At 32.5% G+C, this 25,260-nt stretch overlaps 2 protein-coding genes across 4 annotated transcripts in view; one reads left to right on the forward strand and one right to left on the reverse strand.

Moving 5' to 3' along the window:
- niban2a (niban apoptosis regulator 2a) overlaps positions 1-11,054 on the reverse strand; it is a 57,141-nt gene extending 46,087 nt beyond the window's left edge. Inside the window, 2 exon segments of the mRNA NM_001080586.1 lie at positions 2,657-2,787; positions 10,840-11,054. Coding sequence (NP_001074055.1) covers positions 2,657-2,787; positions 10,840-10,894 — 186 coding nt within the window. The 5' untranslated portion in view covers positions 10,895-11,054.
- Positions 11,055-16,009: 4,955 nt separating this feature from the next.
- stxbp1a (syntaxin binding protein 1a) overlaps positions 16,010-25,260 on the forward strand; it is a 55,199-nt gene continuing 45,948 nt past the window's right edge. For 2 of the 3 annotated variants that reach the window (XR_015519673.1, XM_087300232.1), the window contains exon 1: positions 16,010-16,119. Coding sequence is in view for 2 of the 3 variants with exons in the window: in XM_087300232.1 (XP_087156358.1) it covers positions 16,083-16,119 (37 nt within the window). In the remaining variant the exon portion in view is untranslated. 3 annotated transcript variants of the gene reach the window in all.

The raw sequence follows: 25,260 nt of genomic DNA on the forward strand, positions 1-25,260 counted from the left end.
GTTTCTAACATACTTCAAAATATCTACTTTTGTGTTTAACAGATAAAGAACCACTTCAGTGCGAGTGAATGGGGAGTATTATTTTATTTTTGGGTAAACTATCCCTTTAAGAAGGATAGGAAAGAGTTATAGTTAATAAGAGAGATGCAACAGCACACAACACAAAGGTTTGGTTTTAGGCCCCAACCACACGGCAACAAATTTAAATCCACAAAAGTTTAATGTCTTTCTGCCTTCTGTCCACACAAAACTACCATTGTTGGTGCCCCGAAACTAACTTTTTGAATAACAGGTAACAGTGAAAAACCTCAAAACGCCACCCATTATTGCATAGGGCAAAAAGTAGGGATGTGAACCTACACTGTTCTCACAGTTCGGTTATGATTATCATGCCATCGATATGGTTCAATTCGATATCTCGGTGCATCATAGTGCATTGCCGATGTTTTTTTAACTACAATTAGATTTTTTCTTTACAATACAAGAATTTTTTTTTTATTAAAATCTATAAATATAATAATATTTATATTTTATTTGTAATACAATTTTGTCCTTTAACACAAGCAGATATATGAACTGTACATTTACTTTTATTTGTCTTTTTGAATGTTTTAGACAAAACTCCAATACATGCACAGAAGACAGCACGAGTATTTATGGCAAAAAAACTAATGTTAATATTCTCCCGCTTGCTTTTTGGGCACTGTCAAGCGAGTTCTTAAACTAATACGATTGGCATAGTCTTCACCCGCTTAACAGAAAGAGCTGCGATTGGTTCTATAAATGAAGGCGCTGTTTACCGATGAGTGTTACTGGAAGAACAGCCGCTGTCACAGTCTATATGCACATAATACGCGGTTATCACAGGCAATCTGTAATAGACACAGTGGAGAAAACTCGCACCACAGGCACTCTCATGTCTGGATCTACAAGTATCACTTTAACAGCCAAAAGGAAAGAAAAAGTTACCTCACAAACATGCAAGCAAGAGAGAGACAGAGACGGATTTTTTAAGAATTTCTCCATAGTAGTAAAATAGCAGCTTGTGCAGTACTTTCTGCAGTGTCAGTGAAAGACTGTCCACAAACTCAATTATCTGCTTTTTAAGTAGTAGGTGCGTTTTATTTACTCGTTCTCGCCTCCTTCGCAATAGTATTCTACCATGACATCACGCATAGGTGATAAATGACGTCAGTACATACTAACCGATTATGATCTATGACTGAACTGAATACAGAACTGTCCGCATCCGCATTGTGGTGTTTCGAAAAACCAATTAATATGGACACCCCTAGCAAAAATGCTCCTCTTTGGAAACAATGATGTCATCATACCATTTGACCAGGGGGAGGAAAAGCCCGGCAATTAATAACTAATGACAGATTACAGAACTGTGTTTGCACTGCTGTTTATTAGCACTATTACAATAAAACCTGATTTGCGGTATTAGCTAGGCAACCAGTAGAGATGCATTGACAACTACACACATCAAATATTGTTAAATTCACTATGGTGTCCTGCTTATATCTGTATTAATCGTGCTGAAGGAGGAATTCAAGTACATGTTCGACGTATTCTTCTGCAATTATAGTGTATCCTGCAGCTCCACATATAGGTCTGGCATATACACTATAACATTTTACGCAAAACTCGGGCATTTCTTGAAAAAAAAAATACAATTGTATAGATGGTTCTAGAACTTCTAAAATCTACAAAAAAAAAAAATATATATATATATATATTTTATATATATATATATATATATATATATATATATATATATATATATATATATAAATAAATATATATATATATATATATATATATATATATATATATATATATATATATATATATATATATATATATATATATATATATATATATATATATAAATAAATATATAAATATAATCGCAGCTGTATGATGATGCAATTGTAGTCATGGTTCAGGTAAACATTAAACTGTTTTTTTTTTTCATTTATTAGTGGCTTCCTGAACATACAACTTAAGGATTTAATTGCTTGCTATTAGTTCTATAATTTATAAGTTGTTTTTTTAAACGCAAATAAAAAAAATCTGAATATTGGTCAATTTCTATATTGAACTAACAAGCTGTGTGTAATGGTGTGCGACAGTTCAGCTTTTTTCCCCATTTTAAAGTAACTAGTTATTTATATATAAAAAAATAGTAGGGCTCAAAGTTAATTTGTGGGCAAGTAGACTTGTCATAAGTTGAATTTCAGCTCAGGGGAAATGGCTTGCACAAGCTGCAGCAGAATATTATTGGTGGAAAAGGGGTATTGGAAAGATTTTTGATTCTTTTATGTGTATGCGTGTGTGCATTTGCCATTCAGGCCTTTGTTGCGGGTATTTAACTTGTGTGAAATCTGCTCCACTTCCTCTTATCCAACTCCATGCCGATAAGCACGACCACAGAAAGCCTCAAAATGAGGAGGGAAACCACAAAACAATAAAAAAACAAAAGAAAAAGCAGGAAGGCTCATTTCTAATCATATTTTTAACGTGGATTGGACAATATGCTGGACATTTCTTTCAGCCCTACTTCATGAATATTGACATGCTTTCCACAATCGCTCTGAGATTACATCATTGCATAGGTTTATGAAATTGAGGAAAGCATTGGAGACTTTACCTTTCTGTGTAGTAGTTGTGTCTGCATACTCCCTCCTCCTTCAATTTCAAAGCGCACGCTGTTGAATAAAGCCACAGCGTACTGCTGCTCATAAAACCTCCCAAACTCGGCCATCACTTTACTGGTGTGGGCTGGGTGGGAACAGAAACATGAGATTGTCAGTGTTCAACCAGAACCACGGCATAGGAAAGAAATGATTACTTTACAGCTACATAGTGCAACGTTAATTAAATTGCAAATTCATTACACACATATTGATTTAGTTTTAGTCTTTTAGTTGTGAATTTTTCCAAATAGCGAAAAGACACAACAATAGATAAAGATACAAACACACAGACAGAAGAATCCTGGCTTCCTACAACACCAAACAAAACACAGCTGTAATTTGATCCAAGATTTTCGCTGACTAGACCTTAAGTGTCAAATACAAGTTACGGTCTGCTGCCAAATGCACATCATGGGCCTGTGTGTGTGTGTGTGTGTGTGTGTGTGTGTGTGTGTGTGTGTGTGTGTGTGTGTGTGCGTGCATTGGTGATTTTAAAAAAAAAATTGGAAGTGGGAGGGGACGGCGATAACAAAAATGTCAGTCTTTTGTGATTTTAATATTGCATTGTTTGAATGCTTCAGAGTAGAATATACAATAAATAAAGAACAGTGCAGTTAATTTAATAAAATCACTTTGAAATGAAACTTCCTTGAACTGAAAGAAACAAGCTGCATGTACTCAAAATTTGAAATGATTAAAGCTAGACATAAAGGGATAGTTCACCCATGAAATGAAAACTACATCTACTTTTCTCATGTGGTTTAACAACCTATTCAAGTTCCTTTCTTGTATTGAACTCAAAATAAGACATTTTGAAGAATGCTGGTTGCAGTGGCATCCATACACTTTCATAAAAGTGAAAAAAATAAAAAATCCTAAATAAACTTTTTGTTAAACAGAAGAAAGAAACTCAAAAAAGAAGTCCAAGGCACTCGAAAAAAGCTTTTAAAAAATATTATTATGTAGATATAAATCTGTAATAAATTACATTTGCTCAGCGTTCTACACCAGTATATCTGAAATAAATTACAATTATTAACATGGTTATTCCATAAAACTGCACCTACGCGTTTGGGCAAACAATTCGTCACCATGGAATTATAAGGTTCTATCTGCGTTCTGAATGATTTAGAGATATTGAGCTTCAAAGTTTTTGCATTCGATATACCAAACAGTATGTGTGTAACATTTTGTTTTTTTTTTAAATAAAAAGTCTTAATGTAAACAACTTATAAAAAACATCCCATCATGTAAATAAGCTGTCATTTAATAAGAATATGTCAATACCTCAATTTTTGACAAAAAAATGTCAGATAGAACCTTATAAGTCTAGGGTAATAATTCTATAATTCTCACCAGGGTAACGAAGTATAGAAGTGTCGGGAGTTAATTTGAACATTATGTTCACAAGACTCAGTTCAGTATATTGAAAAGTTTTACTTTATGAATCCTTACCCAAAGAGCACCAATACATTATTTACCCCTGAACTTTTATTTGATTTTCAAAGTTAAACTGGGTCTGAACATGAGAAGGGCGAGTAAATGAGATTAAAAAAAAAAAAGTTGAGTCAACTTTTTTTTTATTGGTCAACTTAAACCGACATTAAGTGTTATTGTGCGTGTTTTTGCACTGGTTTTTCTAGTACAACATTAAAGACTAATTCATGGCTTCCAATGTTGGGATTTCCCCTATGCTAAAATGTGTAGGTTTACCATTGTGGTGAAGATTAGACTGTGTGTGGATGCATACAATGAATGGACACAGGTTAAAAAAAAATAGGTAAAAAAAAATCTTTAACCCTTTGCACCATCAAGAATTTTTTCTAATGTCCTGTCACTAATTAACACATTCCATGCATTTTTTCAATTCCATAATTTCTATAATATAAACCAAATGGTTGAAAGCGTCTGCTAAATGACTAAATGTAAATGTATCAGTTTAAGGTAAGTGTACCGGAATTAACACGTATACTATATAAAATCTGAAAATATGAAGTGTAAGACCAATTTATTTAAAAACAATCATTAAAAACTAAATCATCTTTATTTTTTGAAGTATGCCATAAAATATCTCAGATTCTCATTTAACACGTTTTTTTTTCTTTTTCTTTTTTTTTAACAATAAAAGCAAAATCTATTGTTATAGTGCAACAGGCTTATCTTGGTTTGATTTTTTGTAAACCAACAATGCTGTGTGTTAACTATTATTTAATTCTTTAAATGACTTTAACAGTCATTATTTAAAACAGTCGAAATATAGTCAACCAGTTGGTAGAGTATACACATGTATACACACGATCAATGATTTGATCAATTAGTCTAAATCAAACAATGCCATGCCAGAATATTTCTTTCAATTGTGGAAATATGGTTTTGAATATAAGTACAAAGTGATTAGAGCATAAGAGACTGTTACTTGAATCTGATCACAGATACACTTTAGCTTGACCATATGTGAAAAAGAAAAGAAAACAGTAATCTTTTTTTTTAATTCCAGCCCTATACAGCTTATAGAATTTCTGAAGACAAGTATTTTAAGTATTTTAAGATGAAAAATATATTGCACCAAATAAATCTATTAAAATATATAAATATTTAAACAATATTATACATTCATTATTAATTTATATATATATATATATATATATATATATATATATATATATATATATATATATATATATATATATATATATATATATATATATATATATATATACATATATACATACATATATATATATACATACATATATATATATATATATATATATATATATATATATATATATATATACATACATACACGCGCGCGCACACGCGCACACACACGCGCACACTTAATACGTAATATTCATGTATATTTTATACATTACAACTAATTACTGTATATATTTTGTCAATTTATAATATATATATATATATATATATATATATATATATATATATATATATATATATATATTTATATATATATTTAAGACATAACTGCAAAATTACAGTTATAATAGTCAAAATAATCACCCAAATTGAACAACCCTCACGTACATCATTTCAACATAACGGTCATGTGGAAATAGATTTTCTCAGTGCAAACACTGAACATTTCTCTTTCCAGAAATTCAATAGGGTTACAACACAAAGAAAGTCCAACAATAAAAGGGATTTCTTGATAAAGGGAGAGAGTTGCAAAAACAGTCAAGTGTGGAAACATACAAAAACGCTGTATGAACATACACATTAAAAATGAAAAAGACCAGAGCCTGCAGGCTTATCAAAGCTTTATGAAAAGAAGATGGTGCCATGAAGAGGAATTTGCTTATATAAAGAGCCCAATAAATGGAAAAAGTGACGCATGATTAGAGGCGATTACATTTGAATGCCACATTCAAAGCATCTCGGTCTAGTTAGTTTTACAACAAATGATATCTCTGGCATTTAACATTAACACGAGCTCAGCACTGGGATGAAAGTTGGCGCAGTACTGTAGTCTATATGTGAAAGATGTTTTCTTCCATGGGAACAGGAAGGAACAACCTGACAGGGACGGAAAGGCAAGAAGGCCACATCTGATGTCAGCTGAATTTAGAGCAGTGCACCTGAAAATACGGATGGCCTTCTGAGTATTTTGGTTTACTATACCATAGCCTTGGTCTGCACTCTGCACAGGAAGTAATCTCTCCACTTACACCTCATTTCTTAAGTGCTTCATCAGATTAGGAGCTTCTAGTTACAGGACATTTGAACATGAAAAGCATGTTGTTGTATTTGCATGAACGCAGCAGCCGCCGAGTCTGTCAAGGCAGACCGTTCTCCACTATTGTATTAAACTAGAATAACTTGTAGACTCAGTTTGCTTTGGCTTCGTGTTGACTATTCTACTGTGTTCGTTCACTTGTATATTTGCAGAAAGTATTTCAAAGACAATCAGCACAGATGGAACAGACGCCGATGTCGAATTCACTGGAAAGCGGCTACGTAAACCTTGAAATGTAATGCCACTGTAAACACTGCACATCTCGTCACTCGTCACATCTTAAGAAGACACGTTTCAATCAGAATGCTTTAGATTTGGTGTTTTAAAACTGAGGCCTAAAGAGTGTGTTTGTGGAAAATCTACATTAATGGACTGATAATAATAATAATAATAATAAAATAATAATAATAATAATAATAATAATAATAATAATAATAATAATAATAAACAAATTAATTAATAATTTATTACCCTAACAAGTACAGCTATGTAGTGAGTCTAAAAAAAATAATTTAAAAAATATGTTATCTTTTTTTTTCTTTATTGATTATATTTCCTCTGTACAAAGATCAACAAAATTGTATGTCTGTGGCATCTAATGAATTAACAACCTAAATTTAAGAAGGGTCAAGCAAGGTTAGTAGGTCAGATGTCTACTTGGACGAAAATCTTGTCCTTAAAATAATTCAAAACAATTACAAACTAATAAGCAGACACTCAACAAAATGTTTGCAGTTTGCTTAAACTTCTAATTTAAAATGAGCTGAAACAACTCAATTCGTGAGTTTTTTGGGGACAACTTAATTATGTTAAATCCACTTAAAGTTGTAAAAGTTAAGTTAAATTAATTCCTTCATGTTGTCCCAGTACAAATCGATTGTGTGGAACCCAGCATCTTTTACAGTCTAGATTCATTTAAAAATGTTTTTTTTTTTTTATAATATAGTACAGGGCTGAACAATATATTGTTCCAGCATTGATATCGCAATGTGCACATTCAAAATAGTCACATCGCAAGATATGCAATGTTGAGTTTGAATTATAGTTGATCAGGAGCTACAGAATTTTAATTGCAGTATTTAATAGCTGTATTTATACAGAATTTATACAATTCATAAAAAAAATAAAAAATAAAATCTTATAAAGTTTTAGTTTGTAGTTCAAATATCCACATTTTAAAGCAAAAACACGTTTTTTTTAAACCCCAAAATGTTTAAAATGAGTTAAAACAACAATTATTAAGGTTTTTTCGGGACATTTTAATAGTTTCAAGTTCAATCCGCTTAAATTTGTAAAAAACTATTAAAGCTAACTTACCCCCGGTTTCACAAACAAGGTTTAAGGCTAGTCAAGATTAAATTGCATGTTTGAGCTGTATGAACTCAAAATAACTTGCGGTGAGATGTCTTAAAATATGTCAGTGTCATATTTTATCACCAGGTGCACACCAGTAGTATATTTTTCTGAGGCCATTTTTATAAATGTGGCTTAAATAGCCTAATTTAACTAAGGTCTAGTCCTGGCTTAATCTAAGCCCTGTTTGTGAAACTGGGCCTTAATTGATTTGTGTTGGGACAACAAGAAGGTATTGTGTGAAACTCTGCATTTTTAGTGTACAAATCGTCACCTTGAAAATATAAGGTGCTATCAGACATTTTTGTCAAAATTGAGTTCAACATTCTTATTAAATGACAACTTATTTACATTACGGGATGTTTCTTTTATAAGTTGTTTACATTTTAAGACTTTTTATTTAATAAACAAATGTAACACATATTGTTTGCTATGGAATGCAAAAACGTTGAAGCTCAATGTGTTATTATCATTCAGAACACATATAGAACCTTATAATTCCAAGGTTGCAAAATGTCTGAATAGTATAGCAATTGGGAAAAAAGTCATTTGTTAAAACTGGTTTTGTATCAGGAAAAAACAAACATATAATATCAGTGCATCCCCTCAAAAATGACTAAAACAGCTGCATCATGCATGCCAGGTCAGTAGTTGGTGATGTGACTTAATAAAGAAACGCAGCACACGTCTATGTTGTTTTGATTGTCAAGTACTCACATATACATGCCTATAGACCAAACTTGTGCATGCATCAGTTTTCTCTAAATTGTGCAATTAACAACGTGATTCCACTTTTAAATGTTTGCATTTTCAGGCCCCCAATTTTCATCGTAGATTCAACAAATGGCCAAAAGATGCATTTGTCTTCCAATTAGGTCAGGCAAACATCCCCCAATTGTTGGATCTAGAAGTCAAATGCATTAATCATTGCAAGAGGGGAACCATGAAGATCAAAAGCTGACACACATCCCCTCTCACATGCACAGTCAGCAGATGAACTATCCATAAATCAGAGCGAGAGAATGAAAGACAAGAGACAGACAGACAGACATAAAAGTATGAGGGCCTGATGACACCTTAAGACAATCCTCCCCATTACTCAAAGACATGCTCACACTTGCGCTCACTCTCTCAGAAAACACACTCAAATAGTTCACGAGGGAGGTCTAAAGATCCCGAAAGGAATTTCCTGTGTCCAAAAACCTCCCGTCAACCTCTTGACCTTATGTCCATCAACAGCGGACATCTTCATAACTTCTACAGGCTTCATGAAGGGAGTCTATGAGGGTGGCTTACACTTCTGAAGACCAAACATCTCCCCACACGGTTCATTTTAAATGGGCAGAGTCAGCATTTTATTAGGAAAGCACAAGCATCTGCATTAGATTCACCTTGCACTGATCTCACAGAAACATTCCACAGAAATGAGCTCTAAATGGGACAATTATTTCACGAAGCAGATGCTCATCAAGTGACCGTCATCAATGAAAGATCCAGACAGGTAGTTCAAACACACACACACAATGAAACCTAAAGTTGTTTGTTAACTAGTCCTGACTTGTTCTAACACACAGTTGTCTCTCTGTGTGTGTGTGTGTGTGTGTGTGTGTGTGTGTGTGTGTGTGTGTGTGTGTGTGTAAAGTTGTAGTAATCCAAATTCCAAACTTTCCAGTCATAGCTAGAAGAGCTTTTGTTTTCTCATAATGACTTCGGAAATTATCTTAAACCATTTTTAATTCAATGTTATTTCTCTCAGAAATTTTTACATAACTGAAAATGGTTTTAAAGAACAGTTAGGCAATGTCCATATCATACAGAAATAATTTCTATGATTAGCTTGAGGGAAAACGAGACGAAGCTCCAAAACACAGCAACCACCAATGACGTCACAAATTATGGACTGCTAACATTTCATTTCCCACGTGTCGGTCTGGTTGGCGCAGGAAAACTATGAAATATTTATGGAAGTTTCTAGGAAAACTCCTTAAGCAAATGTGCTGTAAACTTAATTGCGGTACTGCACACTTCAAAGAATAAAACCCTTTTAATGAGGAAAGCATGCGTCTTTTTAATAACGTGATTATTTCTGTCACGCTTGAGAGAGAGGAACTAATATATGGTTATGGAAGTGTGTCTCTGCAGGACATTATTAGTTCTCCAAACCAAGCAGAGGAACTAAAATAGCAGCCCAAAATACTGGACAAGATCAAAATGCATAGTCTTAACATTATTACACTGTAAAATAAATACTTGTTGCCTTGAATTAAGTTGAATCAAAATAAATGTACTAGTAATTTCAACTTGCATCAGTTAAAAAACCTAAAAACATCCATTTCATTTGAAATCATATTACCATTAATATAAAGTAAAAGTAACAAAAACACATGTTGTCATGACGTTTTGATGATATATATATATATATATATATATATATATATATATATATATATATATATTTTTTTTTTTTTTTTTATTAAGTAGAGTTATGGCAGAAATTACATCTACATCCACAAAACTACTTTTAAAAGGAACATTTAAATGACTCTTAGTAACTTAGGTTTGTTTAAAGAGACAAATATTAGTCACCATTTCCTCAAAAAGGAATGTAAACCAGTATGGACTGGGCGGTCGGGGTTATTTTAAACGTGTTGGTTAGTGTACACACGCTGTGGTTAACAAAATTCTTTCATGATTTACTCACCTTTGTGCACTTGTAAAAACCTATGTGACTTACTTTATTTCTTTTTTCTTCCACGTGGGACATTTTAAAAAGTTAGACATATAGACATTGGCTGACTCATAAATCATGACAGGACATTTTATTTTAGTGTATTTTTCTTGTGAAAACGCCTCTAGAGTCTCGCGTTCTGTCCCACGTATCTTTAGAGTAAGTTACACGCATCTGCTAAAATACCTTAATATTTTGGGTTCGGTGTTCCACCGTTTACTAAAACATCTAATGAAGTATAACAACTCTAAAATACAAAACTCTACCAACTGTTTAAAACAAAGACAAACGCATTTTACCTGTAATCATCTCCCGCTTGGCATCGTCCAGATTGGTAGAAATCACGTCACCCATGATGGCGATTTAAATGACAGCCACGGATACGGAGGAAAGTTCCTTTGAATCTTAAACTCAAGAAAACACTACAAAAACGTGTCTGCCAAATAAATCATCCCTGTTCACTTTACAGCTTTGCGTTCATTTCGCGTTGACGTCGCTTCACTGACTGCGTGCGTAACGCCCTCTGGGAGAATCCACAATCATTTAAACTCGTTCAATCAAATAAGCGACATTCAGAGGGCGTGGCTTGAAGAGGCGGACACACCCAACCTTACAACAAACCCACTGTTGCCCTCTCTATGGATCAGGGAATTCATACAATATAGCTTTATTATACTTTTTTGGGTTGTTTGTTTGTTTATTTATCAAATATATAACTGACATTCTGGTATCAAAATGACTATTCAATCTGTTTAATATGATTAGTTCTACAGCTCATATTATTTTTAACTTTAAAACTGTTTTTCAAACTTTATATTTTCTTTCGAAAGTCCTAACTACTTAATAGGAATATAAATTATTTGAGACTTCCACTCTTTATGTCTATAAATATTTGTTTATTTATATTATTTTATTTAATATTAACGTTTAATATATGTATTTATTTTTATTGTTTGCCACTTAATATAGTTTAAAATGTTAAATAATAAAGTATTTAATGAAATAAAATATGATGAGATTTTTTTATGAATGAATGAATGAATAAATAAATAAATAAATAAATAAATAAATAAATAAATAAATAAATAAATAAATATTTAAGGCTTCCATTTTTCATGTCAAGTAAATGACAGGGAAAATTTAACAAAAAATGTTGTTAAAAATATTACTAAATACAATATTTTGTAATAATAACAGTGATAACAACAATAAATTATACTTAATTCATTCATTCATTCATTTTCTTTTTGACTTAGTCCCATTATTAATCAGGAGTCACCACAGATGAATGAACTGTCAACTTATACAGGACATGTTTTACGCAGTGGATGCCCTTCCAGCTGCAACCCATCTCTGGGAAACACCCATACACTCTCATTTACACACTACGGACAGTTTATCCTACCCAATTCACCTTTACCGCATGTTGTTGGACTGTGGGGGAAACCGGAGCACCCAGAGGAAACCCACGAGAACGCAGGGAGAACAGGCAAACTCCACACAGAAACGCCACCTGACCCAGCAGAGGCACGAACCATCGACCTTCTTGCTGTGAGGCAACAAGACTACCTACTGCGCCACTGTGTCGCCTAATTATACTTCATAATGCAAAATTACGAATAAATATATGTAAACAAACATATAATGAAACTAAATATTACTTTGTAGTTTGGCACAGCTGTTAATAATAATAATAATTATACTAATCATAACTAATATAACTAATATTATAACTAATAACAGCCACAAAATAATTGTATAAACAGTTTGAAATATTATAATTGAATACTGCATTTTATTTTATAGTTTGCCACTTAATATAGTTTAAAATGTTAAACATTCAAGTATTTAATTAAATAAAGTATCATGAGGATTTTTTATGAATGAAGAAAAAAATAAATAAATAAACCGCAGTTTAGGTGAAACAGATTTAGAAATGGATTAGACTTTAATTGTAAAATATATTAGTATATTAATATTATTAATAATTGTAATTATTGCACAATATTATGTTAAAATACAAACTTGTTATGTAACCATCTAGCCATCTATTTTTCTATTTTATAAAAACCTGAAATAGTTTGGCTGAAATAATAGAATTTACAAATGACATCTTTGTATTTTATATTATTTTAGTAACGTAAACTTATGTTCACCTATATGCAGGGGTGGATTTAATCAATAAACAAGGATAAGTGGCTGCTTAAGGCCCCATGAAATCTGCATGAGGGCCCCGAAATAAATACCTAGAAGTATAAATGATACCTAAAAATTATATATAACATTGTTTTCTATTATATTTTGTAAATTAATGGTCTAACATTTTTAATTTAAACGTAATTATAACATCTGCGACTTCAATCTTGGAGCAATCTAGTAGTCATATCAGTAAAGATTTAGTTTTAGTATTATTATTTAGTATTATTTTTAGTTGTGAAAAATTAAATCTTAAGAAAACAAATTGCTTCAAAAGTTTTACAACATACTGTGTGCTTTACATGTTATTATTTTTTTTTGCATTAAGATAAAATGTAGAAAAAAGATTGAATGATGGAAGAAAAAAAAAACAGCAAAATATTTTACAAAAAAATGAAAGCACAAAAGGCATTTTAAAACTTTTGGGCTCAATGGCATTGCTTAGGGCACCAAAATCACTAAATCCGCCTGTGTGCATACCTTTCTAAAGAAGACTTATGACTTATATTGAACAATAAGATCGTAAATAATTATACACAAAATAACGTGTTGTTTTCCCAGTGACGGTTTGTTTTTGAATGTATGGGAGTTTTCCAGTACTGAGTTGCAGCTGGAAGGGCATCCGCTGGCGCTGCGTATAACATTTGCTGGATAAGTTGGTGGATCATTCCACTGTGGTGACCCCAGATTAATAAAGGGACTAAGCCGAAAAGAAAATGAATGAATGAATAAATGATGTGTCATGTATAACCAAATGTCAAAACTATTGAATCATGTTTGATAGACGTTTACCGCCCTCATGTGGACTAAATGCTGCACTAGCTTTCTAGCGATAAAAATCACTCACCCGTATTCCACAACTATCAGGAACATACATGTACACGATATAAAAGGTGAACATAAAAAAACAAATGTAACAATGTAAAAATAAATGAACAAATAAAATGTATTTAAAAAATGTAATCCACAAAGCATAATGTTCAGCATTTCCACATCCAATGATTTTAAGAATCAATATTAATGGTAACACTTTATTTTGAAGGTATTTGAGTATTAGTAGACTGTTTGCTACTAATACTCTAATAAACATACATTTAACTGACTATAAGAAACTTTGCAAGTACATGTAATTTTGCACTAACCCTAACCCCAACATAACAGTCTTATAATCTAATGAGAATTAGTTGGCATGTAGATGCAATGTGAATTAATTTAACAAATGGACCATCAAAATAAAGTGTGACCCAAAATATTGTTATTGTGGGAGATGACGTAGCAAATTTCTGTTTGTGTATGCGAGTGAAATTTTGCCAATAAAATAAAGAGATTAACAATATATTCAAGACTTGTTGGATTTGTTTTCATAATAAAAACATCTTTAATGTAAAATGATAACTAAGTTCTGTCATTTAAAAAATATATCTTACTATATCCTTCCAGAAACGGTTTACAGCGTTACATTAAAAATAAATGACAAAGGCTCTCTTTATCTGCATTAGAAACTACAGAAGTCCTCCCTTTTAATGTACTTTGATAAGATTTAACTGGGTAAATTGTCTGTATTTTAAAATGAATTTATTAAATGTTATTGTTAGTAGAGTATTTGAAGGGAGTTTAATGATCACTCATGATTAGTGGTGGAAGAAATACTGAAAAATCATACTCAAGTAAAAGTACCATTACTTGCTTAAAAATGTAGTGCAAGTACTGTAAAGTTAATGTATCTGTTGTAAATATATTAAGTAGGAGTAAAAGTAAACCTTTTAAAAGTACTCAAGAGTAGTGAATTATGAGTATTACGCTGTAAGAAGTGTTGATTTACATGTCATTTGTGGATGTGTGTAAACGTAACATTCTGTAGTGCATTTAGTTATTGCCCAGTAGGCACACAACATCTTAAGACGTTATTTTTTATTTATTTTATAAAATATGAAAATAATATAATAAAAAACAGGGCAATTATTCAATTAAATAATATTTTCAAAGTCCTTATAAATTTTTACAGTTTTTACACTTTTTTGCTGTAAACATTTTGTAAAGTAATAACTAAACAATTTAAGTCACAACAAAAATTCTGCGAATTAGGTACTGAGGAAGAAAGTTTACATTTGTGAATATAATATTTACCCAATAACATAAATAAATTGCATATAAATAGTATGTTATTTTTGCCATACGTCATAAGACGTTAATATTAGGTTAGATTTAGGTTGGGATTTCAGGTGACCAAAAGTCAATGCCTAGCCAGCGTCTGAAGACAATGATCTTTTGATGTCCAATAACAATGTCAAATGAAGTTGATATTTAGTTGATTTTAGGTTGTGTTAGAAAGTGACCAAAATCCAACGTCATATTTACGTCAAATACTGAGATTTATTAATCAAATTGGCAACCAAAACCAAACGTCTGATAGACATCATGGTAACGTCCACACAATGTCAAGCTGTAACATCATTAGACGTTGATATTTGGTTGGTTTAAGGTTGGACGTTGGATATTGACGTTGGCCTGACTTTAAGTTCTTAACCCGATTTTCATTTCCAGATAAAATGCAACGTCCAAGACTTTGGGGTACACCGTCAATGTGAGATCATGTTGACGTCCTGTGCCTGCTAGGTGTTTAAGGTCATTTCGGTCATCATACAGTAATCATCTTCTCATCAGTGACATGCATGTAACAGTCTCTGGGTCAATGTGTGTAAAGATTTTGGGAATATTCTTGGACACCTGATGCTACCAGTTTGCTGCAACTAATTGTAATTACACCACTGCTCATAATGACAATAATAATGTAGAATACATAACAATAATATTGCTACAGTTGTTGTTTTATTTTGTAGGCAAGCTATTTATTTGGTCACACTTATACTTGCCTTGATAATTTAATTAAAAATATAATTTAATTGGAATTAATCAATCAATTTGGACACATTTGTTTAATAGTGAAATTAAAATTAAATCTAAAATAATAAACATTTACCTGCTTCTCTAATTAAGCAACCTGCTCTTTAATGTCACGTAGGCGCAACCAATGTAAAGACTAAAAACAGATGCAGGATATTTTACAACCTCCATTCATCATGGCATGAAGAATGAGCGTGAAATGAATAAAGGATACACTCGTGATTCTCCGTCTGCGCCCTCAGCGTTTGGCAAGCGCGCGGCACACAGAATATCGCCGCGCGCGCTCGGTCGCATGTGAGGCGCGGGAGGGGCGGGTTTTACGCAGTGACGAATCTCCGCAGTCAGAAGCTGTGAGTGCGCAGAGAGAGAGAAAGAAAGTGAGAGAGCAAGAGGAGGAGAGGGAGGAAAAGATACAGCACACGGGCGAACACTCAGGAGCATCATGGCACCAATTGGATTAAAGGCGGTCGTTGGCGAAAGTAAGATCATAATGTTAATCCTCGGCTACGGTGGTATCATATTCAATCATGTATGTACGTGCTAATTTGAGGTGCCTTCCCGTTGCATGTGTCAGAAGTGTTCGGTTCCCTCAGGATGCGGCTGGTTGTTTCCCTGCCATTGTGCTGAACGGGGAGGACATTACTCTCGGGATGTTGCGGATGCGCATTGTGTATCAGTGAAGCATGACGCGAATAGCCTTTATTCCATTCGCATTATGTTTAAATCATTTATTTAAGGCAGACTAAATATTAAAAACAGCTTGATGCAAGATCATAAAGATGATCCAGCACAGCACAGGAACGCCCTTATTCCGCACGAGCGTTCGAGCGATAACGCAGGGTTCTGTCGACAGACCATTGCGATTTTATTTTATTCAGCTCGGGTTTCTATTTAGATGAGTAACGGCGTTAGAATTGCGGGGATGTTTGCATAGCTCTGCCTTCTGCGTCCAAATAATTAGCTTATGCGTTCTGGCAAAGCCTCACCCCTGTGATTGATCACCAGTGCATTATATTCCATTGCGTAAAGCTCCAGCTGGTGAACTGATCTGGTCAGGAAGTGCCCGTGCTTTTATCATGAATGCAGCTGCTTCATCTCCAGATGACTCGTTAAATGGCGGAGTGCTTCATGTTGGGATGGATAGTGGAAAATGAGAGCACAAAATGCGCATCCCTCAGATGTGTATAGCTGTCATGTGTAGCATAGCCTATATAGTGCATGGCGTTTATTAGGCTGCAGACAGATCGAATCGATGGCGGTTGTGCTTTCGTTGAGGGGAATATATTGCTTATTCAGCAGGATTTGTAATTGTGGGGAAATAGGCAATGGATGGTTGATAGGATGTAATATTACGACATCAAGTCTCTGTTTTAGATATTGCAGGCCTTTAGATAATCTAAATATTAATGCATGCCGTGGTTAAATGGCAATCTACTTGCGAAAAAAATAATCATATATTTAAATATTTGGTCTATTTTTCTCATTTATACAAAAATATATTTTGTAAAAAAGTATAAATGTAAGTTTTAGTGTTATTCAAAACATACAAACAAAATTTTTTTTTTAAATAAACAATGAAATGTTTTTGTCCTAATGTATAACTCATATTTGAAAAAACAAAAACCAAAAAAAAAACCGTCTGCTTAACGGGAAAATAACTGAAATACATATTTTATATTAATCCATTTCATATTTTAAGAAAGCACCTTTTATTGAGCTAAACTAGAGTAAAATGTGTTTTAACATTAATTATTCTTCTTTAAAATACGATTGATCATTCAAATTATTTAAAACTTACTTTATGTATATGGCACTTTAATATTATTTAAAAACTATATATATATATATATATATATATATATATATATACAGTTAAAGTCAGAATTATTCGCCCCCTTTGAATTTCTATTCTTTTTTAAATATTTCCCAAAAGATGTTTAACAGAGCAAGAACATTTTCACAGTATGTCTGATAATATTTTTTTCTTCTGGAAAAAGTCTTATTTGTTTTATTTCGGCTAGAATAAAAGCAGTTTTTAATTTTTTAAATACCATTTTAGGGACAAAATTATTAGCCCCTTTAAGCTACATATGTTTTTGATTGTCTACAGAACAAATCATCGCTATACAATAACTTGCCCAATTAACCTAATGTGCCTAGTTCACCTAATTAACCTAGTTGAGCCTTTAAATGTCACTTTAAGCTTTATAGAAGTGTTTTGAAAAATATCTATTCAAATATCATTTACTGTCATCATAACAATGATAAAATAAATTGGTTATTAGAGATGAGTTATTAAAACTATTATGTTTAGCAATGTGTTGAAAAAAATCTTCTCTCAGTTAACACATCCCAGGGATCTGCAATGTAGTTGAGATTATAGTTGACTAGATACAGTTACCAACATAGTGGAGTAATTTCAGATTTTAACCTTAGAGTGAAAGTTTATTAATTGCATGCTTTAAGAACTGTAAAAAAATGAAGCAAATTTAAGTCATTTGGGCACATAAATTACATAAATTAAACATTTGTAGCTTAAATATTAATTGTATTATTATTATTATTACTACTGTTATAATACAGTCATTATTTAATTTCTGCTTCTAATACTTTTTGACTCCCCAAAAAAACATACATCCTTGTTACTTGGCATCTTTTCCATTGCATTTAACTTTGCTTGTCAATTTTTAATGATATTTTATGCAGATACGCTCCCGTACAGAATCATTCTAATCAATCTAAAATTATAAATTCTTTAAAGCTATTTAAGTCATCTGCTGAAATTGCATTTATATCGCAGTATATATCACAGTGAATGAAAATAATGTCCGTTTTTGTGCAGCTCTAATATATATAATAATTAAGTTTTTTTTTTTAACAGATAAAAATTTTTTATTTAGGCCAAATGGAGTGAAATATGTTCACCGTTGCAAAATAATACACATTTAAAAAATTGCTAACTACAAGACCAAATATCCATAATAGTTCAAACGCGGTTGCATTGTTCAGTCCAAGTGTAAGAGCCAAATATTTGATCAGTATTGACTGAAAGCTGATCATTAAAGTGCTGTGAACACCTGGACCGGATTGGCTTGTGGAATGACAGATTGTTTTTTCCAGTGGTTTGATGTGTGTGTGTTGGTCTCACTATCTTCTCCAGGGACATGAGATTCAGCACACATACACATGCAGGGTCAGACACAGAGCAAACAGATAGGAGGATAAAACTGGCCTAATGCGTGTACGACTGTGGCTGTTTTGTTTTTCTGTTTAAAATATGCAGTGTGCACATATTGCAGGGTGTAATGTAAGATGACAGCGGGAGTCGACATGGAAAGCATCTGTGTGAATGACTCATATTGTGTTTGTCTAAAGGGTCTTTCATAAGCATTAGTCTAGTTCTGAATGGACCAATTCTTTTGTTAGCCTCCCTATTTGTTGATCCATTTTCTTCAATTGAGCTTACTATGTCCTACTTACCACATTTAGCCAAATTACATTTAACAATGAGCTTTCAGGGAATCATATTTTCTTTTATTTCCCCGCAAATCCCTTTGTAGTGAGAATATTATCCATTTATACTTCAAATAGAGAACAACAAAACCAATCATCTTTGATAATTGTATGAATATTTATATGAAATACATATTTGTATTTAATAATAAATGATGTTTATTGAATAGTAACATGAACAACTTTAAATATTTTACAAAATCTGTAGTCAAGTTAGCTCTTACTTCCAATCTAATACTCAAGCAGAAGAATAGTAGGTTAAAAATAGCAGTTAATGATGGTTAATTCCAGCGTGAAAACAAAAGAGGGGTTAAATGAAGAGCAGGCTGGATTTAAAGAGGCAGTAATGAAACAACTAGATCTTACATATTCTGAAAGCAGCGTGATAGTGCTTAAACAACAGTTAAAACATCCAGTGGTTGCGATATTTATCATGTATAAATCTGAAATATTTGTCAATTTAATGATTTGTAAGCTGAAATGATCAAACGAGTAGACACCCACTTTGCTAAATAAACAAAAATGAAAAACCATGTCTTGACAGTCTTAAAGCACTGAGTGCAAATCTATTAGAATGCAGTTATGATCTTAAAGTAAACGTTAAGCATATCCCTGTATGATAAGAAAGAGAGTGCTATGATATTCATTTGATACATCTGTTCAACAAGCTTAACAAAGTTAAAAGTCAAAACAAAGTAAAATATGGAGATTTTTAAATACAATATTGTCTGTATTTTCTATTCGCAAACAAAGCTGAAGCAAATGAAAACTGTGGTGTTTCGTTGATGCATGAATCAGTTTCGGAACAAATCGTTTGAGCCAATGATTCACTGATCCATTCAAAAAAAGACTCACATACTGTAGACATTTCTAAATGAATCAGCTGACTTTAACAAAACATTTTATACAATGGTTCACAGTTCCATTTACAAAGAGTTTCATGCTCCATTTGTAAATGAATCGGCTGTCTTTAACTAATAATTTTAGCCAATGATTCAACGATCTATTCACAAAGACTCACATGGTCAGTTTTTAAATGAATCAGCTCTCTTTAAATAATCGTTTAAGCCAATGATTCAGTGATCCCTTAAAAATGCTCACCAAGTCCATTTCTAAAAAAATCAGCTGTCTTTAACAATTAATTTGAACCAATGATTTAATGATCAATTTAGAAAGAGTTTTATGCTCCATTTCTAAATAAATCAGCTGTCTTTAACAAATCATTTGAGCTAATGATTCAATGATCTATTCACAACGACACACATGGTCCGTTTCTAAATGAATCGGTTGTCTTCAACAAATCATTTGAGCTAACGTTTTAATTATCCATTCACAAAGACTCACATGTTCTGTTTCTAAATGAATCAGCTGTTTAACAAATCATTTAAGCCAATGAATCAATGATCCCTTCAAAAATACTCACCTAGTCCATTCCTTAATAAATCAGCTGGCTTTAACAAATCATTTGAACCAATGATTTAATGATCCATTTCTAAATGAATCAGCTGTCTTTAACAAATCTTTTGAGCCAACGATTCAATGATCCATTCTCAAAGACTCACAAGGCCAATTCCTATATTAATCAGCTGTCATTAACACATCATTTGAGCTAACATTACGATGATCCATTCACAAAGACTTACATGATCCGCTTCAAAATAAACCGTCTGTCTTTAAAAAAATCATTTGAGCCAACGTTTCAATGATCTATTCACAAAGACACACATGGTCAATTTCTAAATAAATCAGCTGTCTTTAACAAATCATTTGAGCTAACATTTCAATGATCAATTCACAAAGACTCACATGTTCTGTTTCTAAATGAATCAGCTGTCTTTAACAAATCATGTGAGCTAACGTTTCAATGATCAATTCACAAAGATTCACATCTTCTGTTTTTTAAATGAATCAGCTGTTTAACAAATAATTTAAGCCAATTATTTAATGATCCATTCGAAAAAGATTACCTATTCCATTTCTGAATGAATCAACTGTCTTCAACAAATCTTTTGAGCCAATGATTCAATGATCCATCCACAAAGACTCACAGGGTCCTTTTCTAAATGAATCAGCCAATAAGTCAATGATCAATTTATAAAAAAAATGTGCATGCTTCATTTCTGAATAAATCAGCTGTCAAAAATTATTTGAGCCAACAATTCAAAGATTCATTCACACCCACGTAATTTATTTATAAATGAATCAGCTGAATTTAACAAATCATTTGATCCAATGATTCAATGATCCATTCACAGAGTCACAAACTCCATTTCTGAATGAATCAGCTGTCTTACAAATTCTTTGAGCCAATGATTGAGCGATCCGTTCACTAAGGCTCACATGATCTGTTTCTAAATGAATCGACTGTCTTTAACAAATCATTTCAGCTAACGTTTTAATGATCCATTCACAAAGACTCACATGGTTAATTTCTAAATGAGTCAGCTGTCTTTAACAAAACATCTGAGCCAATGATTTAATGATCCATTCAAAAAGAGACAATCTATATATATAGAGTCAATCTATATATTACATCAGTAAACACACCTACATTTTTCATATATTTTATAATCTTTTAAACTAAATAATCTATTTATACATTTATTATCAAGGATCAAAAACGTTTTTCAAGAAAATATAATTTCAGTGTTTCTATTTTAAAATGTTATGTGATTCAACGTTATTTGCAAGTTTCTACATACACACAGAGATGTAGGCCAAGTATAATTTACATGAAAAGAAAATCTAATATTTCTAATCCCAAAGACCCATTCTGGCAAGGCATGCGGTGCATTAAAGATGCCGTGGAATAAATCCCCTAGTCTATTAGCCTACTGTATGACAGCATGTCTTTCTCTGTGTCTGAAATGCAACACTAGCCTGTCATTATCCGTGATTGCGCTCGCCCTGACATTTGGGTGTTGCATTAGCTTTGTGCTAGAGTGCACACACCACGTAACATTTACAGTCTCTGCAGCCGCATGCAGAATCAACCGACAAGCCAAATGAATTATAGATTTCTGTTTAGATCAGCCACAAGCCTGCAATTGTTCATATACGGGTTTCCTTGGTTGTTAGCAACGCTGCTGGTTTGGAAATTCGATGTACAGTAAAAGCAAGGCACTGAAGATGAATAGGGTAAAAACAAAAGATTAAGAATTGCAAACCTTTTTTTGTATTACAAGCTCTCTAAAATGTTATATTTAAATATGGAAATTATTGAATTCAATATAATGTAATGTATATTTATATAGTGCATTTATCAAGTATGGCCATATACCCAAAGCGCTTTACAATCATGAGGGGGGTCTCTCCACACCACCACCAGTGTGCAGCATCCACTTGAATGATGCGACGGCAGTCATAGGACAACAGCACCAGTGCGCTCACCACACACCAGCTATTGGTGGAGTAGAGAGACACTGATAAAGCCAATTCGGTGGAGGGGGCTGATTAGGAGGCCATAATCGGTAAAGGCTGATGGAGGGAATTTGGCCAGGGTTACACCCCTTCTCTTTTTAAGACGTGCAATGGGATTTTTAATGACCAGAGTCATGACCTCGCTTTAATGTCTCATCCGAAAGATGGCACTCACTGACAGTATAGTGTCCCTGTTCACTATACTGGGGCATTAGTACTCACACAGACCACAGGTTGAGCGCTCTCTGCCGGCCTCTCTACCACCACTTTCAACAGCAACCTAGTTTTCCCATGAGGTCTCCCATCCAGGTACTGACCAGGCTCAGCCCTGCTTAGCTTCAGTGAGTAACCAGCCTTGGGCTACAAGATGATGTTTCTGTAGTGATGTATTTGTGTTGATATGTATTTGTAGTGATTAGCATATATTTTTAGGCCAAAAAATGAAGTTTAACGAATTATTAACAATTATTATTGTTAGATGTTTTTACATATGGGGGATTCTGGGTATTACTTTACCAATCCATAATTCAGAACTTACTGTGAACAGCTATAATAATAATAATAATATTAATATTAATAATAATAATAATAATGATGATGATGATGATGATGATGATGATGATGATGATAATAATAATTATAATAATAATAATAATAAATTGTCACAATTTTTTTGTGGACTAAAATGTAGTATCTAATCAGGGGAATTTATTTATGAACAAATGCCTCTGTAAAAAAACTTTCTGTTAGCAGATTTAAATTTATGGCTTAAAAAAACAAATGTTAAAACAATGTCCTTAAAATTATATTTAGATTGTTGATGATTTGTCACAAATTGATGAAATGTGACAAAAGTAACACTTAAAATTGTGTTTTGGATATGTTTTCTATGAGACTGAAAAAAAAGAACAATTCAAAATCTCAAAAGTGGCAGGTGCATAAAATGCAGTGTTTTTGTCTGTCTCGTCTTAAAGAATAAAGATAATGTTTAGTTCAGGCTTTCTGCTGACACTCCTTGAATATATAATCCACAATCTCCCCCGTTCAGTCGGGTTTTATGGCTTTCCTATTAAAACGAGCTTGAGCGAAAAGCTCCGGGGGAAGATAAATCAGACTTCAGAATCAAAGCTGCCATCCTGCTGAGACAGACAGACACACGGCTAAAATCAGCTACTGTACAGTATAAAACATACAGTAAAATATAAAACACGAGGTAGATCTGTTTCAATTGTAATAATATCAATCAAAGAACAAAGTGTGTTTTTTTTAAATAATTAATTAGCCTATATTTCGGTAAATGTTCACTGAAAACTTATATTTACAATAAAATTATGATATAGGTACATATATATTGCATTTCACTTCTTTTTCATTGATTAGTCCCTTTATTTGCCAGCGATCACCACAGTAGAATGAAACACCAACTTATCCAGCATATGTTTTACACAGCGGATGTCCTACCAGCTGCAATCCAGTACTGGAAAACACCCATACACTCTTACATTCACACACATACGCTATAGGGCCAATTTAATTCATTCATTCATTCATTCATTCATTTTCTTTTCTGCTTAGCCCCTTTATTAATCAGGGGTCGCCACAGCAGAATGAATCGCCAACTTAGTGAGCATATGTTTTATGAGCATATGTTTTATTTCTCATTCATTCAAACAATATTACGATTTAAAATTATTTATTTATTATTATTACAATGAATCATTATTAAATTAATTCAATTTTAATCACAGATAAAATTAAACAAAATTGCACAATAAATGCATAAAATTACTGTGGGTTTTGAGGTAATTAATTATAATTAGTTAAATGTTAAATGTAAATGTGTATTTAGAATGAAATAATGATATAGATATTGTGTTTTAAATATAAATACAAATAAACAAATTACATATGAGTTACATATACAACTAAATAAATATTGATTACATTAAATGAGAAATATATTATACATATTGTATTAAAACATAAATACATTTTGTTTTAACTGAAAAAAAAAACAATTTGTTAAAGTTGAGGTCTGAATTATTAGCCCCCCCATTTATTTTTTCCCCAATTTCTGTTTAATTGAGAGCAGATTTTTTCAGCACATTTCTAAACATAACAGTTTTAATAACTCATTTCTAATAACTGATTTATTTTATCTTTGCCATGATGACAGTAAATAATATTTGACTAGATATTTTGCAAGACACTTCTATACAGCTTAAAGTGACATTTAAAGGCTTAACTAGGTTAATTAGGTTAACTAGGCAGGTTAAGGTAATTAGGCAAGTTATTGTATGACGATAGACGATAGTCTGTTCTGTAGACTTTAAAAAAAAAAAAAAAAACTTAAAGGGGCTCATAATTTTGACCTTAAAATGGCTTTCAAAATAATAAAAACTGCTTTTATTCTAGACGCAAAAAAACAAAACAAATAATCATTATATCATAATATTATCAGACATACTGTGAAAATGTCCTTGCTCTGTTTAACATCATTCATTCATTCATTTTCTTGTCGGCTTAGTCCTTTTATTAATACGGGGTCACCACAGTGGAATGAACCGCCAACTTATCCAGCAAGTTTTTATGCAGCGGATGCCCTTCCAGCAACCCATCTCTGGGAGAGACATACACACACATTTACACACACACACTCATACACTACGGACAATTTAGCCTACCCA

The sequence above is a fragment of the Danio rerio genome, chromosome 21 (genome assembly GCF_052040795.2).
Source record: "Danio rerio strain M-AB ecotype USA chromosome 21, GRCz13ab, whole genome shotgun sequence".
Classification (NCBI taxonomy): domain Eukaryota; kingdom Metazoa; phylum Chordata; class Actinopteri; order Cypriniformes; family Danionidae; genus Danio; species Danio rerio.